This window comes from Sus scrofa, chromosome X (assembly GCF_054392235.1).
Source record: "Sus scrofa isolate SSC_HxYL_T2T_F1_AM1 chromosome X, Sscrofa_HxYL_maternal_Yorkshire_Landrace_v2.0, whole genome shotgun sequence".
NCBI classification, from domain to species: Eukaryota; Metazoa; Chordata; class Mammalia; order Artiodactyla; family Suidae; genus Sus; species Sus scrofa.
This window is the reverse complement of record NC_139401.1, coordinates 88,982,135-89,006,762: the sequence shown is the minus strand read 5'-3', so window position 1 is coordinate 89,006,762 and position 24,628 is coordinate 88,982,135. Positions and strand designations below refer to the sequence as shown.

General features: G+C 36.2%; 1 protein-coding gene and 1 long non-coding RNA gene across 14 annotated transcripts in view; both read right to left on the bottom strand.

The window, feature by feature from the left end:
- The window catches only part of DIAPH2 (diaphanous related formin 2), a 1,391,236-nt gene that overhangs the window by 1,080,753 nt on the left and 285,855 nt on the right, over positions 1–24,628 (bottom strand). The window contains exon 19 of one of the 13 annotated variants that reach the window (XM_085006649.1): positions 10,206–10,391. The exons of 11 other annotated variants lie outside the window; for them this stretch is intronic. In XM_085006649.1, coding sequence (XP_084862775.1) covers positions 10,273–10,391 — 119 coding nt within the window. In that variant the 3' untranslated portion in view covers positions 10,206–10,272. Of the gene's footprint in view, positions 1–10,205; positions 10,392–10,931; positions 11,891–24,628 lie in introns of those variants that run through there. One more of the 13 variants, XM_085006648.1, reaches the window with a different exon arrangement.
- On the bottom strand, positions 3,518–9,012 carry LOC146394706 (uncharacterized). The gene is made up of 2 exons (XR_014834676.1): positions 6,325–9,012; positions 3,518–5,952 (listed from the first exon to the last, which is right to left on the bottom strand). It is a non-coding gene; the product is annotated as an uncharacterized LOC146394706 (long non-coding RNA).

Below are 24,628 nucleotides of genomic sequence, written 5' to 3'. Positions count from 1 at the left end.
CGAGTCAAAATCACATCACCTTTTTTTTTCCATAGATGATTTTTTCATTGAAGTATAGTTGATTTACAATGTTGTGTTAATTTCTGCTGGGCAGCAAAGTATTTCAGTTTGATATTTTATATATATATACATATATACATATACACACACACACACTTTTTTAAATATTCTTTTCCATTATGGTTTATCATAGGACACTGAATATAGTTCTCTGTGCCATACAATAGGACCCTGTTGTTTATCCTCTCCATGTATATTGGCTTGTATCTGCTCACCCCAACCTCCCACTTCATACTTCCCCCAACTATCTTAATTATAGCTATACCCCCTCCCCCTTACCCAAGGTGTAGACAAGCATATTGCACAGAGTAGGTGCTTAACATTTTTATCTGTGAATACAAGAATGCATAGAAATATAAATTTACAGATTACTATTAATGGATTAATAGTTAATAAGAAAGACTAGTACTTACTTCTTAAAAACAAAAAATATATTGTTGAGAAAATATAAGCAGTTCCCTCAAAAAAAAACATCCAATCACTGTATTAATTTTGTAAACCAAATGCCATAGTGAGGTGACAAGCAGACCATATCACTCCTAAAAGTCTTTATCACAAACTTAGTTTTTCTTTTATTGGACACTCTAATTACTATCATTTTCATTCTCATTTCCAAACCTCAAAATATAAGTCAACGCCAAAGTTTACTGGAACTTTCTGGTCATACTGAGCCCTAGGAAGCAACAAGAGGACGCAGATAAAAATAGGGCAGAAATATGAGAATAATTATGCAGAAAGTTTCTGGAAAACACTGTCCATCATTGGATATCATTGGCTACTGTTTTGTTAACACAAAATAGTTTAAGCATGTCTAACCACCACCACCAAAATAATTCAGATCTTAAGAAATTTTTTTGTGTGTGTGTTCATGTACTTTATCAATTGGTATAAATTCTGTTTTAAACTAGATCTGCTTTTCCTTTATTTTATTTTTTTTTTTTATTTTCCCACTGTAGAGCAAGGGGGTCAGGTTATCCTTACATGCATACATTGCAATTACAGTTTTTTCCCCCACCCTTTCTTCTGTTGCAACATGAGTATCTAGACATAGTTCTCAATGCTATTCAGCAGGATCTCCTTGTAAATCTATTCTAAGTTGTGTCTGATAAGCCCAAGCTCCCGATCCCTCCCACTCCCTCCCCCTCCCATCAGGCAACCACAAGTCTCTTCTCCAAGTCCATGATTTTCTTTTCTGAGGAGATGTTCATTTGTGCTAGATATTAGATTCCAGTTATAAGTGATATCATATGGTATTTGTCTTTGTCTTTCTGGCTCATTTCACTCAGGATGAGAGTCTCTAGTTCCATCCATGTTGCTGCAAATGGCATGATGTCATCCTTTTTTATGGCTGAGTAGTATTCCATTGTGTATATATACCACCTCTTCCGAATCCAATCCTCTGTCGATGGACATTTGGATTGTTTCCATGTCCTGGCTATTGTGAATAGTGCTGCAATGAACATGCGGGTGCGTGTGTCTCTTTTAAGTAGAGCTTTGTCCGGATAGATGCCCAAGAGTGGGATTGCGGGGTCATATGGAAGTTCTATGGATAGATTTCTAAGGTATCTCCAAACTGTTCTCCATAGTGGCTGTACCAGTTGACATTCCCACCAACAGTGCAGGAGGGTTCCCTTTTCTCCACAGCCCCTCCAGCACTTGCCATTTGTGGATTTATTAATGATGGCCATTCTGACTGGTGTGAGGTGGTATCTCATGGTAGTTTTGATTTGCATTTCTCCTATAATCAGCGATGTTGAGCATTTTTTCATGTGTTTGCTGGCCATCTGTATATCTTCTTTGGAGAAATGTCTATTCAGGTCTTTTGCCCATTTTTCCATTGATTGATTGGTTTTTTTGCTGTTGGGTTGTATAAGTTGTTTATATATTCTAGAGATTAAGCCCTTGTCAGTTGCATCATTTGAAACTGTTTTCTCCCATTCTGTAAGTTGTCTTTTTGTTTTCTTTTTGGTTTCCTTTGCTGTGCAAAAGCTTTTCAGTTTGATGAGGTCCCATGGGTTTATTTTTGCTCTAGTTTCTATTGCTTTGGGAGACTGACCTGAGAAAATATTCATGAGGTTGATGTCAGAGAGTGTTTTGCCTATGTTTTCTTCTAGGAGTTTGATGGTGTCCTGTCGTATATTTAAGTCTTTCAGCCATTTGGAGTTTATTTTTGTGCATGGTGTGAGGGTGTGTTCTAGTTTCATTGCTTTGCATGCAGCTGTCCAGGTTTCCCAGCAATGCTTGCTGAATAGACTTTCCTTTTCCCATTTTATGGTCTTGCCTCCCTTGTCAAAGATTAATGGACCATACGTGTCAGGGTTTATTTCCGGGTTCTCTATTCTCTTCCATTGGTCAGTCTGTCTGTTTTCATACCAGTACCACACTGTTTTGATGACTGTGGCTTTGTAGTATTTCTTGAAGTCTGGGAGAGTTATGCCTCCTGCTTGGTTTTTGTTTCACAGGATTGCTTTGGCGATTCTGGGTCTTTTGTGGTTCCATATAAATGTTTGGATTGTTTGTTCTAGTTCTGTGAAAAATGTCATGGGTAATTTGATAGGGATTGCATTGAATCTGTAGATTGCTTTGGGTAGGATGGACATTTTTACAATATTGATTTTCCCAATCCAGGAACATGGAATATCTTTCCATTTCTTTACTTCTTCTTTGATTTCTTTGATTAAAGTTTTATAGTTCTCGGCATATAGGTCCTTCACCTCTTTGGTCAGGTGTATTCCGAGGTATTTGATTTTGTGAGGTGCAATTTTAAAAGGTATCATATTTTTGTATTCCTTTTCTAATGTTCCATTGCTGGTATACAGAAATGCAACTGACTTCTGAATGTTAATCTTATGTCCTGCCACTTTGCTGAGTTTATTAATCAGTTCAAGTAGTTTTGGGGTTGAGTCCTTAGGGTTTTCTAGGTATGGAATCATATCATCTGCATACAGTGACAGTTTGATCTCTTCTCTTCCTATTTGGATGCCTTTGATTTCTTTTGTTTGTCTAATTGCTGTGGCTAAGACTTCCAAAACTATGTTGAAGAGCAGTGGTGAGAGTGGGCATCCCTGTCTTGTTCCAGATTTGAGTGAGAAGGCTTTCAGTTTTTCCCCATTGAGGATTATATTTGCTGTGGGTTTATCATAAATGGCTTTGATTATATTCAGGAATGTTCCCTCTATACCCACTTTGGCGAGGGTCTTGATCATGAATGGATGTTGAACTTTGTCAAATGCTTTTTCTGCGTCTATTGAGATGATCATATGATTTTTGACCCTTTTTTTGTTAATGTGGTATTTGATGCTGATTGATTTGCGTATGTTGAACCATCCTTGTGAACCTGGGGTGAACCCAACCTGGTCATGGTGTATAATTTTTTTGGTATGTTGTTGGATTCGGTTGGCTAAGATTTTGTTGAGAATTTTTGCATCTATATTCATCAATGACATTGGCCTTATAGTTTTCTTTTTTGGTGGTATCTCTGTCTGGTTTTGGAATGAGGGTGATGATGGCCTCATAGAATGTCTTTGGGAGTATTCCTTCTTCTTCAACCTTTTGAAAGAGTTTAAGGAGGATGGGCACCAATTCCTCTTTATATGTTTGATAGAATTCACCTGTGAAGCCGTCTGGTCCTGGACTTTTCAGATCTCAAGAAATTTTTGAAGGTAATAGAAGAAATAGTTACATTGACTTTAAGTAAGCAAGCAGGGTTGAAAGTACAGAAATACAGGGATGCTGTTACAGCAAAATGAGATAAACAAAATCCTTTTCCACCACTGAGAATTCACAGTTACTCATTCTATGGGTCACAGGCCTAATGGAGCAATAAGCATTCTGAGAAAACTAATAGTGTATAGCATATGATAGAAATTCAATACATATTTGTTGAATGAGAAAATAAGACAAGGAAGACATAGACACGACGGCAGCTTGGAGGAATTGCTAGAGTAATGCTGTTATCTCATTGTTACAGTAAATTAGTCTTTGTGTAGGCCATCACTTCTTATTATTAATACCTACACATGAAAATATAGCTCCCAATACCCAAGCATCAGTGGATCCAAGTTTTGTGAAACATAAATTTGTCACCATATTGTTCATGCAGGTATCTGGATCCCCTGGGAGATGGCTGACTGCACCCCTGAGGGAAACGGGAAAAGGGACTATTTTACAAAGCTTAGCAACATTGAATTTAGACATGTTATTATGTGTAAGCTTTATAAAAAATTATTTCATTTTTCACTAAAATTTAGTCTCAGAAAGTCTTTAATCACTGCTTAGTAATGAATATTAGCAGGGACTATCTCTCGGGAAATGTATTGCCCACAACTAGCAAATTCTGTACAGTAGTGAGCATATTAATATATTAAATGTATTAGGTGGTTTATTTATAGCTGGTGCCTTCACTAAAAGTTATTAGTTCATCAAAATATGTCTGTTTTGACTGGCAAAGAGCTGTCTAATATTACATGTGCCCCAGTTTCCCACCCCTATATAGTAAAGGAAATAGGTTGCTTTAATTCTATATAATTCAGAGCACACATCCCCAAAAACGAAGGCTTTATTAAAACGGCCATTGCTTAAGTTTTATAGTTCTATTACTCAGTTATATGTAACATAAATAATAAAGCAGGGAATATTTCCATTTCCTCTCAAAGGATCACAATGATGAATTTTAATATGATAAGTAAATTACTGATATTCTATAAGCAGCCTTCCTACAAACTCCAGTGTCTTAGCAACTGTGTTAGTTTCTACACAGAGAGTCGCTTGGTTCCAAGGTAAATTTCCTTAATGACAATGTTAAGGCTAAGATTTGTTCAGAATGCTCAAAGCAACTTGATTCTAGGTAATTACTGATAGGTTTCATTATTCATATGTGCAACCATTAATATGCTGCAAATGCACATATTATTAATACCACTATGCATCAAACCTCATTTATATAACTCCTTTTGATGATTCAAATTTAAAATATTAAACCCTCTCATCTGACCTTAATTCAAAATTGGAAATAGCAGAAAATTTGAAGGGAATGCCCATGGATACCAAACATTTTAGCAAGCCAGTACTGATGGACATTAAACAGAATGATTCTTATAAATGATTGGGTGCTTTCCATACAAAAAATAAAAATGGCATAGCATGATTTCAATTTAAAACTAATTTGATAAAAACTGTTATAAAATTAAGCTTTCCACAATTTTTCAAATGGTTTATACACTTTCAGTAACTTGGTTAAAGCAATCTATTTGAAATAGTATAAAAAATGTATGTTGATAAGTTGACATCGATTTCTTTCAGTCAAAGAAATATGTCATGCCTGCAACTGCTATACACAGTCACCTCCAGCATACATTTGGAAATGACCTTGAAACTCAAAACTCCACACTTGAAAAGACTATTAGGAAAGCATTAATATTTATATTATGGGTGTGAAATGTAATTTAGGTACCTATATTATAATATTTCTGGGAGTAAGATGAACTGGAGGCCCTCAGGAAGAGAGGAGAATATTATATACTGAATCTAACTCCCTCCATTTAGTAAGATATACGTATGTGTGTGTATATATGATATTATACACACACACTATATCAAATGCACAACATAGTGTATCTGTTAAGAATCCTCAGCTTTTAACAGATGAGTGAAATACACTTGCAAAACATTTTGCAGTAATTCCTAATAAAAGAAATTCTGGGAGTTCCTGTGTTGGCGCAGCAGAAGTGAATCCGACTAGGAACCATGAGGGTATGGGTTCGATCCCTGGCCTCATTCAGCAGGTTAAGGATCCAGCGTTGCTGTGAGCTGTGGTGTAGGTCGCAGATGCGGCTCAGATCTGGCATTGCTGTGGCTGTGTGTAGGCCGGCAGCTGTAGCTCCAATAAGACCCCTAGCCTGGGAACCTCCATATGCCACAGGTGCGGCCCTAAAAAGACAAAAAAACAAAAACACAAACACTGGAACACTTCCTACAGAGCAGTTACAATAGGAAAGTCTTTTTGGAAAGAATGAATATAGAGTTGAAAGGGTTAAAACAACAACAGCAACTTGTTGAGTTTTTCATGTCCTTCCCAAATTGCAAATATCACCTTTAAGATGATTCAAAAACAAGTACACTTAGACACCAAGAATGAATAATATTATTCAGACTCCGAAGCAGCTCAGAAATGTGGATGGTCTGGAAATTCTCTCACAGCCAGCATATATTACTGAACCAGACTCTCTTTCTTGCTGTCACACCCATTCTGGCTTCCAAACAAACCCTAGACCTGCCTGGGCATGTATCGGGAAGGTGGAAAGGGACTCTGGTTCTATGATGTATATACTTCACGAATGTATAAAAAAGAGCCATATGTTACCAGTCCTATAACTGACTGAGCCAGTCAGTTTATAAAGTAAGGGCATTGGTTTCAAACTCAACTTTGTTATCTACTACCCTTGTTACCTTTGGGCAAGTCACTTGATCTTCCTATAACTCAGTTTTCTGATGTACATAACTGGAGAAAACAACTTCATCTCATAGGTTTTCTTTCTTGAGGATTAATTAAATGATTGAATATATGTAAAAAGTTCAGAAGACCATATGGTATGTAACAAATGCTTTGTGAATCAGCTCCTCTGTGTGTCTATATCCATTCTCCTATTGATAAATGCTGAAGTCCTAGTTCACATATAAGTTCCTGGTTGTCACCTGCTGAGTGGCTAAGAAATGCAGAGTACCCTCAGCAACCAGCCAATGGAATGCTCACAGACCAAACTGAATCCACTATAGATCATGAGTGAATTTGTTTTACATAGATGTATCACAATTGTAACCATACCAATCTTGAAGTGTTTGTTGGACCCTTACCAACAATACTGCTATTGCTATAAGAGACAAAAAATGGAGATGGGAGAATTAAGACAATCTACAAAAAGAGAGTCTTACAATTTAAAATAACACCCCATACATGGCAAACCCATTGTAATTCTTATGACCGTGAAGAAATTCAATAGTAGATACAGGGATTTCTGTAATGTACAGTCCAGAAGAAACTTAAAGCATGAGAGAGGACCAATGTAGGTTTCCCAAAGGCCAAGAGTACATTTTTCTCTCTGCTAACAAAAGTTTAAAATTATCTTTGAAAAATTTTTAAACAAGCCCCAGTAGATCTGACCAAAGGAAAGTTATTCTCATAGCTTCTTTTGTTTCTTACTCCCAATTCAAAATAACCCCACAAATAAGCCTGAGTTAAATATACTGTAGTACAAGAGAAAAAGCACTATAAAAACACTTAATTGCCTTTACCTTCTATTTATACTCTCGAAAGTTCCATACACTCTTCCACTTTGTTAAAGTAGGTAACTGAGACCTATCACACGTCATATATACTAAATTATAAAAAGATTACATGTTTATAGTCACTTGCAATGTCTATAAAAACCAGAGCAAACTCTTAAGACAATTACTTTATTAGATGCTGAAGTCTAGTCTAATTTAATAAACTTATTTATTGGTAATAATTGCCAAGCAAATATTATGCAATATATAAATGTTGATACATAAATATAATCTGTCCACCAAGGAAACTAAAAATGGTATTTTGAAAAACATAATTAAATCTAAGAGAGCTGATAATAATAGCTGACGATAATGAGCAATTGCTTCAACATCTCTGAAGGTATGAAGATATGTAGACTAGCACTAAAACAAAGTGAAAATGATACCATAATATTAGGATAATGATGAAAAGGCTTTGTACAAGTGACTATCTCTCTCAACAAAAGCTTAATATATTCACTTATGTTCCTGAAAAATAAAAAAAATAAGAATTTACTGACATATTTTTTTTAATTTATTTTTTTTCCCCACTGTACAGCAAGGGGATCAAGTTATCCTTACATGTATACATTTTCCCCCCACCCTTGTTCTGTTGTAATATGAGTATCTAGACATAGTTCTCAATGCTACTCAGCAGGATCTCCTTGTAAATCTATTTTAAGTTGTGTCTGATAAGCCCAAGCTCCTGACATATTTTTCTAAACAAAATTAATGACATATTGTTACATCCTGAACTGGTAAAGTAATAAATTTAAAAAGCACTTAAGTAAGTCTTCAATATTAAACAATGTAAGAACCCTATAGTATGAAGCTGTTCTCAGGCAAGGCTACTGCAGAAAGCAAATGCTACCAAATTCATATATACTATATATATCAAATTGTTTAACGTGGTTATAACACCACACCAAAATTATGAGTTCAACGCTTACTGGGTCAGTTACCTTGGTTCTACATCACAGACACAAACTTTCCCCCTAACCTATAGTCACCATAAATGAGTATCACTGGTCAGAAGAAGCATTAGGCAAAAATAGATGAAATGATTAGCTTAAAAAATTCCTACCACTGGAAATTAAAAGAGTTATCATGTCCTATTAATTATGATGGGTAGCACAATCCTTTTATAAGGATGACTGACATTAGTACACCAAGTAACTGACATATTTTAACAAGCAGAAAATAGTATGAAATACATCGCTGCTTTCATAGCAGAAAGTATTTTATATATTAGTGAACCTAAAAAACAATATGGCTGACTAGAAGTCATCTCAGGAAAGGGTAAAAAATTCTAAGTTTTTAAGAAATTGTTAATTCTAAAGGAATCCCTTGACTAAGTTATAGCTCAGTCTGAAATATTAAAAAAGGACTAGAGGAGTTCCCGTCGTGGCGCAGTGGTTAACGAATCCGACTAGGAACCATGAGGTTGCGGGTTCGGTCCCTGCCCTTGCTCAGTGGGTTAACGATCCGGCGTTGCTGTGAGCTGTGGTGTAGGTTGCAGATGCAGCTCGGATCCCGAGTTGCTGTGGCTCTGGCGTAGGCCAGTGCCCACAGCTCCAATTCAACCCCTAGCCTGGGAACCTCCATATGCCGCGGGAGCGGCCCAAAGAAATAGCAAAAAAAAAAAAAAAAGGACTAGATGTGTCAAGTCCTGTTTCAAATCTAAGAAATTAATTGCCTATAACTTTATCTTTGTATGTCTTTATAAAGAACTTAATTTATATACTAAAATGGATTAGGAAGTTGTGTAATACCAAATGATCTTATTATTAATAAAATGTCTATAATTATGATACAAGGATTTTAGAACCACATTCTATTCCATCATATAGATATATCAACATTTGATAATAAATTATTAAAAAGTTGACAGCATTTGGAAAACAAAAGCATGTGAAATGCAATAAAAATGCCAATTATTAACAGGAATTTGATCTGATTGGTGCTGAAAGAGCAAATAGTACATAAAACCTAGGAGAGGAGTGATACCATTGCTATTATTCCTGTTAATGGAACAAAGGTACCTAATCACACCAGCTTCTCTTTTCAAAGAAAATTACAAATACCCTAATAGTATCACATGTCACAGAGCAGTTACTTCTGCTGCCTTCTATTAAAAGCAATTACATGCTAGGAAACAACACATTGCCCACACATTGCCAGGAGCATGTTATCAGTCTATTCTTATCACATGAAGCCAGACACAGTCAACTCTCGCAGTAAGCCATTCGCATGGAGGGAACACTGATAATCCATAATAGTTATATTTGCCATTTGAATGTATCACATGGTTTGTTTAAGCTCCTATAAAATTAATTTAAATTAAAAATATGATTCTTAAGCCTGCATCGATAGACGACAAAAGAGCATGAGGAAATGGTGCTGGGGAGGCAGGGAAAGATCAGACTACTAGTAATATTTGATCATGGACAAACCATAGGCAGATCACACATACGTGGAGAACTTAGCCAAGAGTGGCTAGGAACTTCAACACATTTTCCCTCTTTATAGATTGGTTTTATATTGGGAGCTATGTTCTTCCAGACACTGAAATTTTTTTTTAATTGAGTAAATATTCATTTAGTTTTGTCACTTTATGAGTATAATTTTACTGAGTCCAATTAATAGAAATATATTAATAGTCTACATAATTAGGTAAAATTGAGTACACAAGAGTAAAATACTTCAAAGGGCAAGATGACACAAATAGCCTGTGTCCTGTGAGATAGACAAGCAGATCTCGAATTGAGGATTTGGAAACTAGGACTTTTTTTTTTAATTGAAGTACAGTTGATTTAGATAACAGAGATTTAACAGGCACAATCATACTACAGAGAAACGCAGTAGTGTTGAAAAGCACAGTCTGCAGGTTCAGGCTTGTTTTAATGTACCCTATTTCCATAAATTTACCCACAGAGTATGCAGAGTAAAGCAGTGAAGCACGTAGGCTGTGGAACGCTTGGGCTGCTTGAGCTTGATTTCCATCTCCGCTGTGCTCATCTGCAAAATGGCTACAATAATAGTACTTACAGCATAGGCTAGATGAAAAAATTAAACATAATAATCCATGGAAAACACTTAAACTCTCTGGCATACAGCAAGTGCTCAACAAATATTAACATTTATAATTGTTAAAACTGGTAGTCTTGTTGAGTTGGTAATATACATTTATCTTCATTCTCACAAAACTCAGATTGATGGCTTTTCTGTTTTAATGATCATTATTCTACTTTATAAAGGTTGTTTAAATAGAGACAATAAGAAATTAGCTAGTTTCTTTACGGTCAAACAACAAATCAGGAAATAGACAATCACTTTAGCACACTAAACTTCTATTTATTGAAGTAGACCAACCAAATATTTTAAAACTTTATTGACTAAACCAATCATAGGTTGGATTTCACATTTGAAAATTTTAACACAGACACAAACACACACACACAGACACACACACACACACACACTCTCTCTCTCTCTCAAAATGAAGTGAATTACTACATCATAGAAACTTAAATGCAAATTAGCTTTAACAAACTACCACAGCCAGATTCAATTACGTAGATCTCTGGTATTTAATCAGTTATAAGAAGGATTTTCACAAAACAGATTCTTTTACATATATCACTGAATGAATCATTAAATACACACACACTTCCTACCATGTGCCTAAATTTTGGGTTAGCACCCATACGACGAAATTAAGTACACATAACTGTAATTCACTTGGGTGTTCACTGAACACACTAAAATTTGCCAGAAGCTGTACCATATTCTGGGAAATAACAATAAACAAAACAGAAACATTTCTTTCTGCTTTCAAGAAGTTCAGTGTCTAATGGGCAGTCAAATGAACGAAGACAATTATATAATGTATTATGAAAACCGCATTCTGACAGAAGTGTCATCTAAATAGAGACTAAATGAAGAATTGGTGAAGGTCCAGAAAGAAGTTGCAAAGTCTTGCAAGTGTCTCTGCTCCAGGAACAAAAGAGTTTAGTCTAAGAATATTTTAGGGGGAGTGAAGAAGCAAATCACCTTGAAAGACATTAGTTTAAATGTCCCCTTGAAAATAAAATGGGTGGTCGGTGAAATGTTCCAAGAGTGCCATGCTAATTTATACTTTAGAAAGAAAATCGTATTAGGTTGTAAAAAACTGATTGCAAGGAAAGACCTGAAGGCAGACACCACTTAGGATTCTGTTGAAGTCATCAAGGAGAGAGATGTCATTGCACTTGTAATTACTGAGAAATTAAATTGTATATATCCATATGGTTGGCAGCTTCTGAAATGGGTCCCGAATGCACTCTGTCTCCTGGTATTCATGGCCTTGAGTAATTTCTTCCCCATGTGTGTGAGGGCTAGACCTAGTTAATTGCTGCCAATGGTGAAATCGGATTACAAAACACTGACTTCCTTTTTGCTTTCATTTTCTCTTCACTTCTGGGCATGCACTGCCTTTTGTGAGCTGCACTACTGGGAGCCCCATGAGGCAAGGAACTGAGAGCAGCCTCTAGACAACAGCCAGAAAAGAAAAATGGAGGTCCTCAGTGCAATAATCCTGGAGAAACTGAATGCTGTCAAAAATTATACAGGTGAGCTTAAAAACAAACATCCCCCACTTGATCCTTCAGATAAAACCACAACCCTAACACCACCACTTATGCAGCCTTATGAGGGACCCTGAGCAAAAAGACTCATCTGAGCTCTGCCAAAACTCCAGAAACTGTGAAAAAATAAATGTGTGTTCCTTTAAGTTGCTAAATTTTGGAATAATTTGTTATGTAGCTATAGGAAATTAACATTATCCACAACAATAAAATAAAAAGGTAAAATTCTTTCAACATGATAGTCACACAAAAATGTGCATCTGTTTTTTAGAGTAATTGTATTACTAAAAAACTTGTGTTAAAATGGAAGTGATACTTTTAAGTTATAATTTTGAATTTCTTGGATCATCTTCCATACAGTGTCTGAAGGGCACTTAATTTAGCTCACTCAATCAACACACCTTACGAGGTGTTAAACATTGTTTTAAAATAATGATATACTCATAGAGAAATTTGTGATTGCCAGAGGTGGGGCAGTGTAAAGCAATAGGGTGAGGATGGACAAAAGATACAAATTTCCAGTTATAAAATAAATATGTTCTGGGGATGTAATGAAGAGTGTAACAACTATAGTGAATAATACTTTACTGTATATTTGAGAGTTGCTAAGAGAGTAAATCTTAAAAGTTCCCATTACAAGGAAAAGAATTTATAACTATGCGAGGTGATGGATGTTAACAAAACTCACTGTCCGTGGTAATAATTTTGCCACATTCATATATCAATCATCATATCATTATGTTGTACACCCTAAACTTACACATTATATGTCAATTATACTACAATAAAATTGGAAAAAATAAAAAAACTACAACAAAACCCAAAAAATAACAATATGAATATAATTTTTAATAATAATACCAAAACTATAGTTAAAAATTAGGGGAAACAAGATAATACCCAGATATTATTGAATAACATATTAAAAATAAACAATTTACTTTCATCAACAAGGACTGACCAAAGGGATTACTTATATATAATGCTTCAGAAAAGCTGCCAGATTTGCACTTCCCTAAATTAAATATATTTCTCTTAAACAAATCAGAGAAACCTCTCACTCTTACTTCTTACATCATGCAAAATATACATAGCCTGGAACTGGTTTAACTGCCATCAATATACAGCATGAACAAAACATGCCCTTTTATAGTTTGATATAGCTGTGGTTAAAAATTCCACTGGATTTCAATGTAAATAATTTCTATTTGCCAAAATACAACTAATTTAGCTTGAATAATAATTCTAAATGTGAGTGAGTATCTGTGTGAATTGTACATGCTTCCACCGAACACCTGTTATTGTGCTTAATTCATACAATGTTTAGAAGCAAAAATTACTAAAATGGGGAGAGACAGTCTCACTAACTCATAGCTAAAAAGTGTCATATTAAAATAACACGAGGTGTCTATAATGTTATAAAGCTAACCTCAAAGGAGCCATGTGAAAAATTGATTTCATTACTTTATGTATCCCATGTATATTGATATACCCTTACCAAATGCCTAATGACATGAAGACCACATCCCTTCATTCATTATTAGAAGAGACAGACCACAAGTCATAGCAGTGCTTTACAACTGATAGGTTCTTTGCAGAAAATGTCTTAAAAAAAATCTTAGCCATACAAAAAATAATCTTGTTCCCTGCCAAAAATACAACTTCCTAGCTTTGGTTTAAGTTCTAAAGAAGCATCTTCAGCACCAGAATAATAAGAGGATTATGCATTTCACAAGATAACATATGTGAAACTAAAGCTTTAAAAAGGGATCAGTTAACTATGCAACAAAACGTTCAGATTACTAAGAGCATAAAAGCCACTTAACAATGCAAGGAGGTAATTAAAGAATAAACCTGGGTTCAAAACTCAGCTTTGCCACTTAGTAGTTATGTAAACAAGCTACACTGCCTCATCTTCCACAGTGTCAGTTTCTTCTATAAAGCAATAATGCAGGTATCTAGGGTTGGTGTGAGGGCTAAATGAGATATGAATTTAAAATGCTTATCACAGCTCATGGGACATAGCAAATGCTTAATAAGTGTTCTACTATTGTTATTATTATGATTGCTATTAGTAGTAGTAATAGGAGTGATGGTGTAGGTAGCAGAAGTGGTGCAGTCACCACACCATCACCAACATATAAAGAAAGAGCTATTTTGAAGCTTACTCATTGAGAAGGCTGAAGATACACTGTTTCCAATTCTCTCTACAATTAGTGACTCTTATAATGAAACAATGGCATATATCTCTGGTTCATGAATTCCTTGTTATCTCTTCTACATGAAAGAGGTGACTGATTGATGCCAGAACATGCCAATGGAAATAAAAGCATGTGTTACCATAAATTAAATCACCTAAAATGTTCACAATAAAAAGGTTTTCTGATAAGGTGATAAGGATAATTAGTTTATAGAGAGAAACGCAAATAATTTAGATATAATAAAAAAGGAGGAAATTATATACACATTATGTATGGTAGTTGGTTGCCTGAAAAAATTAAAGCCTTCTCCATATTAAAGCTTACACTACAGAGCATGCATATTATGTCATTAAAATGACAAATTATTTGTTAGGACACCAGCTCTCTCGGGACACTTTAGAACCATTTATGGGGGTATGCACACTGAAAATGACATCTAATTATTTTCAAGTCAATTTCAGTAATTTCTACATTATGAAGACAGAGGTGAACTCAGTTTTAACACTTTTTTTGTGCTTTACATTCCTTCACTATATATATAAGACTCTATTAAGCAAGCAAACAAGGATGGGTATTTTCAAAAGCTGATTGTAAGACTAAGAAACACAGTTTATCTACTTAAAAGAGACACGTGCACCCGCATGTTCATTGCAGCACTATTCACAATAGCCAAGACATGGAAACAACCCAAATGTCCATCGACAGAGGATTGGATTCGGAAGAGGTGGTATATATACACAATGGAATACTACTCAGCCATAAAAAAAGAATGACATAATGCCATTTGCAGCAACATGGATGGAGCTAGAGAATCTCATCCTGAGTGAAATGAGCCAGAAAGACAAAGACAAATACCATATGATATCACTTATAACTGGAATCTAATATCTAGCACAAATGAACGTCTCCTCAGAAAAGAAAATCATGGACTTGGAAAAGAGACTTGTGGCTGCCTGATGGGAGGGGGAGGGAGTGGGAGGGATCGGGAGCTTGGGCTTATCAGACACAACTTAGAATAGATTTACAAGGAGATCCTGCTGAATAGCATTGAGAACTATGTCTAAATACTCATGTTGCAACAGAAGAAAGGGTGGGGGAAAAATGTAATTGTAATGTATACATGTAAGGATAACCTGACCCCCTTGCTGTACAGTGGGAAAATTAAAAAAAAAATTATAATAAAAAAAAAAAGAAACACAGTTTAAAATATGATACTAGAGGAGAAGTACTTTTACGTAAATAAGTCTTAATACTCAGTTCCAATACAATTTTCAAGGTAGGCCAATATTTCAAGCACTGCAAAATGATATTTAGATGCATTTAAATATTTATAGAACCTCAATTTTTCTATTATTAAAGTAAAACTGCACTACAGAAATATATTATTGAAGACACTAAATTTCATTAACCTTTTATGTTTATTTCTTACATTTCCTTCAAGCAACATTAAAACCAAAGAAATTGCTTACAACTTCCATACACACTATCTTTGTTCTTCCTCAAGCCTAGAGAACCCTAGAAATTCTAATTAGAATTAGCAGTAATAACCTATATATTTTATTATTTCAAGTTTAGTTAATAATAACCATCATTACTTTAATTCTTATATCTTATTACTATTGCCTATAGTTACTATATTTTTAAGGAAAAGGACACTATTGTTATAGGCTTCATGTTTATATGTCCCAAAATATCATCAAATTGAATAACAAATAAAACTAGAACACATATACAAATTCCAATAGCTACATATATGATGGATAGTCAAAAGTACCAATAGCATCTTTTCCAACTGCCTCTAATATAGACACTTTTTTTCCCCTTAATCCAGAGAGCATTTGAGGCCTAGCTTGTCATACAGCATCACTATGGCTTGTAAGAAGATCCTAAATATTATAAGCATAAGGACATAGGATTTGGAAACTAGAAGAAACCATAGAGATGAAGAATTCATACAGATCAGGATATCATCCTATCTTATCTAGCCTACTGGTATTTACTCACAATCAATGGTCCATCACCTATCTGTGAATTTTCATCATTTGTCTGTCAAAGGCCTGCTTGATGGTTAATCATCAAATTATTGGGCCCCTAAGGCTTAAACAACAAAAACCTCATTCCCTCAGTTTGAAGTTCACCTTACCACCTTCACTCCCCAAGCTCCAACCCAACAAGCTGTGCTTTCATCATTTCTCCCTCCCCATATTTTGCTAATGATGTTCTCTGCCTAGCATGCCTTATTTCCATCTCCCTATTGACGTTTTGCTTACATTTCAAGGACCAACTCAAATTATACCCCTTTTGAGATCTCCATTTGCCCTACTTAAAATTAACTATTTCCATTTTGTGCTCCTATGGCTTCTTAAAAATATCTAGCTTCAGCTAATGCTTAATACAACTTGACTAAATGGAATGCACCTCTTTCTCTCTCCCTCAACAGATAAGTCACCTACCTGATACAGAGATGAGACCTTATTCATTTATCTCCCTCCTATTTAGTATAGTATTTTGTACATAGTGGGTAAGCTACAAATATAAATTAACTTAAATGAGGAGTTCTCTTGTGGTGCAGTGGGTTGAGGATCCAGCATTGTCACTACGATAGCATCACTGCTGTGGCGTGGGTTCAGTTCCTGGCCCAGGAACTTCCACATGCCACAGGAAAGGCCAAAAAGAAAAAAAAAATTTTTTTTTTAATTAAATGAATTAAATGAGAGGTCCAGTCCTTCCTAAGAAATAATTATTTGTATTACAATAGGAAATTTAAAATAATTTTCTCTACAACTCTAAGAATAAGTAACTCAAATAGAAAGTATAATCTGATGATACTCTCCCATATTAGACATTTATATATTTAACTATCATAGGTATTAGAACTAGTCTATGTTAAAACTTCTATTTAGCAATCTGAAGCAACTTTAAACTACTAAGTTAAACACTTTCTTAAAACACAGACCAGTAATGCTTTATAGCGAATTTAGGGAGAACAGAGATAGGAGCTCTCCAAACCCCCTGCAGTAGGGGGAAATTCTCACAGGGTTTGTAACACTGGGTCTAAGAGCTTTGGAAATAGGTCTTAGAGAGAATGAGTGTATTACTCCTTCCAGAACACAGCAGAGAGGGTGGCAAACAATAATACCACAATAGGCAAGAGAAGTTCCCATTGTGGCTCAGGGTAATGAAACTGACTAGTATCAATGAGGATACAGGTTCAATCCCTGGCCTCGCTCAGTGGGTTAAGGATCCAGTGTTGGTGTGAGCTGTGGTGTAACTCACAGGCATGGCTCGGATCCTGCACTGCTGTGACTATGGTGTAGGCTGGCAACTTCAGCTCTCAATATGCCACAGGTGTGCCCTAAAAAGCAACAATAGCAAAAAGAATGGGCGAGAAAGTGGTGTCCTGGGACTAGGAAAACCAGGGCAGTGTGGTTTGAGTTCCATGGAGCCAGAGCTTTCTGCTGATTTCTTACTCATCCTGCAACCTACTGACCAAATTATGAATCAAGGTCTAACAAATGACAAGGCACTTCAACTATTACAGTAAGATCAATCACCAGTTATTAAAATAAATGGCAGCTTGTATCATTAAAATTTGTTTTGGCTGTGTTAGACATGCCTGGAATATGCTGATGCTTAATTATTCCTTTAAATGTCCCTTCAGAAATAAATCTTAGTAAAAGTAATGGTACTGAAAGGTGTTCCTGACCCGATTTGAACTCAAATATTCAAAATCAGGAAAATAGAAGTAGTAGTAGTTTCGAATAGAAAATTCAGAGAGGAGTTACCACCACGGCACAACAGGATCAGTGGCATCACTGCAGCAGTGGGACGAAGGTTCAATCATGGCCTAGCACAGTGAGTTAAGGATCCCACATTGCCACAGATGTGGCATAGGTCATAAATGAGGTTTGGATGTGATGCCTGGCCTGAGAACTCCATATGACACAGTATAGCCAGGAAAGAAAAAGAAAAAAGAAAAAGAAAAAAAAAAGGAAAATTTAGAGAATCAGAGTCAAGAGAAATGGGAAAGTAGAATTCTAAGCAGTGAGTAGATGAGAGCCTTTATAGGACTTTTCTTTAGTTTTACTTTGGTTTAATTAGGTTTTAGCAACCATGGTAGAAATGGCTTGTACTGATCAGCTTTATGAAGTACTACTGAGAAGAGCAGAGGCTTCTCTTGCTAAATTAACAGGTGCATTGTCAACAACTAAAACAACACACACACACACACACACACACACACACACCATGATGTTAAATGAAAGGGAAAGGGGAATTGATATTTATTGAGTGCCTCCTAAGTCAAGCACTATGCTGGGTGCTTTAAATATATAACCTTGTTTAATTCTCAGACTACTAGTTAAACATTAGCCTTACCCATTTTATAAATGAGAAAATTCAGTGTCAGAAATTGCTAGTATCACAGTGAAATACAAATATGTGTAATTCGATTTTCTCTGGGCTTTTCTCACTACACCACACTACCTTTAAAAACTCTCTAACGGGTTTTATACTAATATCTATCTCTCAAAATTAACTTTATTCATTTCTAAAAGAGAGTCTGCCATAATCACTCCTAAGGTCCAGACTGACTCTAAAATTTTATGAAACTTATAATTCTTATGGGACTCAACAAATACATTAGTAAGTAAAAGCAAATGTTCAATACAAAATGTACAAAGAACTAGAGAGAGAAATTCACAGAAAAAGAAGTTAAAATTGCCTATGAATATAAGAAAAACTACTCAACTTCACTCTTAATTGAAGCAGTAAAACTGGAGTTCCCATCATGGCTCAGGAGAAATGAATCTGACTAGGATCAATGAGTATGCAGGGTCCATCTCTGGCCTTGCTCAGTGTGTTAAGGATCCGATGTGAGCTATGGTGTAGGTTGCAGATGTGGCTCAGATCTGGCATTGCTATGGCTGTGATATAGGCTGGCAGCTACATCTATGATTCGCACTCTATCCTGGGAACCTCCATATGCCACAGGTGCAGCCCTAAAAAGACAAAAAAAAAAAAAAAAAAAAAAAAAGAAGTTAAGGTGTTCCCATCATGGATCAGTGGTTAACGAATCCAACTAGGAACCATGAGGTTGTGGGTTCGATCCTTGGCCTCGATCAGTGGGTTAAGGATCCGGCGTTGCTGTGAGCTGTGGTGCAAGTGGCAGATGCAGCTCGGAACCCGCGTTGCTGTGGCTCTGGCGTGGGCTGGTTGCTACAGCTCCAATTCGACCCCTAGCCTGGGAACCTCCATATGCCATGGGAGTGGCCCTAGAAATGGCAAAAAGACAAAAAAAAAAAAAAAAGTTAAAACTATAACACAAATGATTTACCATTTCACCTTTGAGATGTGGAAAGATTGCAGGGAAACAGATACTCATATATATTTTAGTTGTAACACTACAAATGGACAAAAAGATTATAGAAGGAGCTTTGGTAATGTTTATCAAATTTATAAATGTACAGAACATTTAATCCAGGAATCTCACTTCTAGAATTTATCCTACAGATATATATTATGTGTGTGAAGGTATACATGTTCACCACAGGATTGCTTGAAATAGCAAAAGATGAGAACTAATCTAAATATCTGGCAACAGGGGACTGGTTAAATACAGATAGGCTACTACTACAGACTTCTATGGAGTGTGTAGAGAGAACATAACAGATATGCATAAACTACTGTGGAATAATATCCAAGTATAATAAAGTGAAAACAGAAGCAAAAAAACAAAGAACAATACACATATATATGCTTCTAGACGCAAAGACTATTTCTAGGAAGCAATGTGAGAAATCAGTAAGAGGGGTTTTCTTTGGGGAAGAAGCTGTAAGTCTGGGAAGGAAGGGATATGTTTACCACACATTTTAATATTAATACTTTGATATAGTACATTACATTTTTTCAACTTCAAAAAATGATTACAATAAACAATAACCTCAGGAGTCCTTGAAGAACTCTTAAATATGAAGTCTACTATAGCAAAAAAGACAGAGGAAAAAAAGACTTTAATGGAGGGAATTTTTTCAAATATCAAACTTCTTCAGAACACTCTAGTCACCCCAGATTTGTGTGTATGAGAGCTTCAGCTGACACAGAACAACAAACACAGCACAAGAACCTCCAGTGCACAAGAAAAGATAGAAGGACTGAACAGGAATAATTTTCACCTCTCTCCCTCTCTCTCTCTCTGAATCTTTCAAAATTGACATTCACATATTCTAGGGTATGTTGTGACAAATCAGACAAATGAATGGTAAAGGTGCTAATTCCAAGGGCATGGGAATGTGGAATACATCAATTTCTTAGGTATAAAGACTCAAGCTGAAAAAACTTCTATGCTTAACTAAACTATCAATTTGGCACTAATTAGTAAAACAATGTTTAAAAAAGCACAAAAGTTCACAAGCCACGATGACTAAATATGAGATTGAGAAGTACCAATATTAGGTGTAAAATTCATAAGAGATTAAGGATCTAATCATAAAGAAGGTACTCAATTATCAAATCAGTAAAATATACTTATAAGGTATCATATTTTGATGTAATTTCAGAAAATCTGCTTACAAAAAAAAAACTATTAAATTTCCTAAGAAACCGAATGAATTAGTAAAAATGTACCACTAAATAAGCACTGTACTACCAATCCTATTGCAATTTCATGAAAACTTATCAGCCATTAGTATTCTGTTACATGATATTCTCTTTTATGGTGAATGAAAAATTCATCTCCTCTGCTTCTCAGTAAAAATGAAAACTTTAGGATTGGATTAAGATGGCGGAATAGAAAGACTGGAGCTCAACTTCTCTCCTGAAAACAACAAAATTGACAACTACATGATGAGCAATCCTTAACCAAAAGAACGGAAAACCTTAAAAAAGATATGCTACTCTAGAAGAAAAAGAGGAGGCCACATCAAGAGGTAGTAGGGGTGAAAATGTGACATAAGCAACCCCATACCTCACGGGTGGGAAGCTCCACGAACTGAAAACTAACTGGTTCACAGAGACTCGCCTACAAGACTGAGACTTCTGAGCCCCACATAAACTCCCACATATGGGGATCTAGCACTAGGAGGGAGAGCCCCCAGAGCATCTGGAATTGAAGGCCAGTGGGGCTTGTGTGCAGGAACTCCACGGAACTGGGGTAAATGGTGACCCATTCTTAAAAGGTACACACAGACTTTCACATGCACGGGGTCCCAGGGCAAAGCAAAGTCTACACAGGAATCTGAGTAAAACCTGACTGTAGTTCGTAGAGGATCTACTGGGAAAACAGGGGGTGAATGCGACTTGTTGTGGAGGTAGGACATTGCAATCAAATATCTTGCGAATATTCAGCAGCATGCCTTTCTCAGAAGGTGGCCTTTTTGGGAAAATCTGGCCCCACCCTTCAATCAGCACTGAGAAGCCCCAGGCCAAACAACAATCCAGGTAGGATCACAGCCCCGCCCCTCAGAAAACAGGCTACCTAAAGACCCCTCAGGCACACAGCTGCCTCTAATCCCATCCAGACTAAGCCCCACCCACCGGAGGGATTAGAATCAGCTCCACCTACCAGGGGGCAGGCATCAGCCCCCCCCCCCCATCAGGAAGCCTACAGCAAGCCCCCAGACCAACTTCAGCCACAAGGGGGGCAGACACCAGAAGGAAGAGAGGCTACAACCCGATTATCTGTAAAAAGGTCACCACACCAAAAACCTATAAAAATGAAAAGACAGAGAACTATAACTCAGATGAGGGAGAAAGGAAAAACCCCAGAAAAACAGCTAAGCCATGAGGATATTCTCAGCCTCCAGGAAAAAGACTTTAGATTGTTGATGCTGAGGAAGATGCAAGACATTGGAAATAAACTGGAGGCAAAGATGGATAACTCACAGGAAACACTGAGCAAAGAGATGCAAGATATAAAACTTAAACAGGAAGAGATGCAAAATACAATAACTGAAATAAAAAATTCACTAGAAGCAGCCAACAGCAGGATACAGGAGGCAGAAGAACAAATAAGCGAGATGGAGGACAGATTAGTGGTAATTAGGGATGTGGAACAGAAAAGAGAAAAAACATTGAAAACAAGTGAAGAGAGTCTCAGAGAACTCTGGGACAACATTAAATGCACCAACATCCATATTATAGGGGTGCCAGAAGGACAAGAGAGAGAGAGAAGGGGACAGAAAACACATACCAAGAGATTATAGCCGAACGCATCCCTAACATGGGAAAGGAACCACTCACTCAAATCCAGGAAGCACATCGAGTACCATACAAAACAAACCCAAGGAGGTACACCCCGAGACACACAGTAACCCAACTGACCAAAATTAAAGACAAAGAGAACATCTTCAGAGCAGCTAGGGAAAAGAAACAAATAATATACAAGGGAACCCCGGTAAGGTTATTGGCAGATTTTTCAGCAGAAACTCTGCAGGCCAGAAGGGAGTGGCATGATATACTTAATGTGATGAAAGGAAAAAACCTCCAACCAAGATGACTTTACCCAGCAAGGCTCTCATTCAGATTGGAAGGAGAAATCAAAACCTCCACAGATAAGCAAAAGCTGAGAGAATTCAGCAACACTAAACAAGCCTTACCACAAATACTAAAGGAACTTCTCTAGGCAGAAAAGAAAAGACAGCAACAGGAAACAAAACGTCCACAAATGACAAGGCTCACCGGGAAAGGTACATATACAGTAAAGATATGAAATCATCCAGCGCAATTATGCCACCCAAATCAGAAATCGTGAGAAGAGGAGGGTACAAATGCAGGACACTGCAGATGTACTTCAACTGAGAGAACAACAACTTAAAACAGTCTTGTATATATATATATAAAGACTCTTACATCAAAACTTCAGAGTAACTTCAAACCAAATATCTACAATTGATACACACAGAAATTAGAAAAATCAACTCAAATGACAACACTAAAGATAGTCATCAAACCAGAAGAGGAGAGAACAAGGGAAGAAGGAAAGAAAAAAGAGCAACAAAAACAAATCCAAAGCAATTAATATAATGACAATAAGAACATACATACCAATAATTACCTTAAATGTGAATGGACTAAACGCCCCAACCAAAAGACATAGACTGGCTGAATGGATACAAAAACGAGACCCATATATATGATGTCTTCAAGAGACCCACTTCACTTCTAGGGACACATACAAATTGAAAGTGAGAGGATGGAAGAAAATATTCCGTGCAAATGGGAATCAAAAGAAAGCTGGAGTATCAATGCTCGTATCGGACAAAATAGACTTTAAAATGAGGAATATTTTGAGGGACAAGGAGGTAACTACATAATAATCAATGGATCAAAACAAGAGGAAGATTCACCAACTTTAAGTATCTAAGCACACAACCTAGATTCACCACAATATATAAGGCAACTGCTAACAACCTTAAAAGGACAAATCGATAATAACACAATAATAGTGGGGGACATTAACACCCCACTTACAGCAATGGACAGATCAACCAGACAGAAAATCAATAAGGAAACACAGGCCCTGAATGAAGCATTGACCCAATGGACTTAATAGATATTTATAGGACATTCCATCCAAAAGCACCAAAATACACATTGTTCTCAAGCGCACATGGAACATTATCTAGGACTGATTGCATTCTGGGCTACAAATCCAACCTCGGTAACTTTTAAGAATATTGAAATCATATCAAGCATCTTTTCCGACCACAATGCTATGCAACTAAAAATCAACAACAAGAAAAAAACTGCAAAAACCACAAACATGTGGAGACTAAACAACATGCCACTAAACAACCAATGGATCACTGAAGAAATCAAAGAGGAAATTTAAAAATACCTAAAAGCAAATGACAAGGAATATATGACACTCCAAAATCTATGGATTGCAGCGAAAGCCATTCTAAGAGGAAAGTTTATAGCAATACAAGCCCACCTCAGGAAACAAGAAAAACCTCAAATAAACAACCTAACTTTACAACTAAAGCAGCTTGAAAGAGAAGAACAGACAAGAGCTAAAGATAGTAGAAGGAAAGAAATCATAAAGATGAGAGCAGAAATCAATGAAATAGAAACAAAGGAAACCATAGAAAAGATCAATGAAACGAAAGGCTGATTCTTGTAAAAGATAAACAAAATTGATGAACCTTTAGCCAGACTTATCAAGCAAAAAAGAGAGAGGACTCAAATCAATAAAATTAGAAATGAAAAAGGAGAAGTAACAACAGGACATCACAGAAATACAAAGGATCATAAGGGACTACTATATGCAACTATATGCCAAATAAAGCAGAAAACCTAGAAGAAATGGACAAATTCTTAGAAACATACAATCTTCCAAGACTAAACCAAGATGAAATGTAAAGAATGAATGGACCAATCACAAGAACTGAAATTGAAACTGTGATTAAAATACTTTCAACAAACAAAAGTCCAGGATCAGAT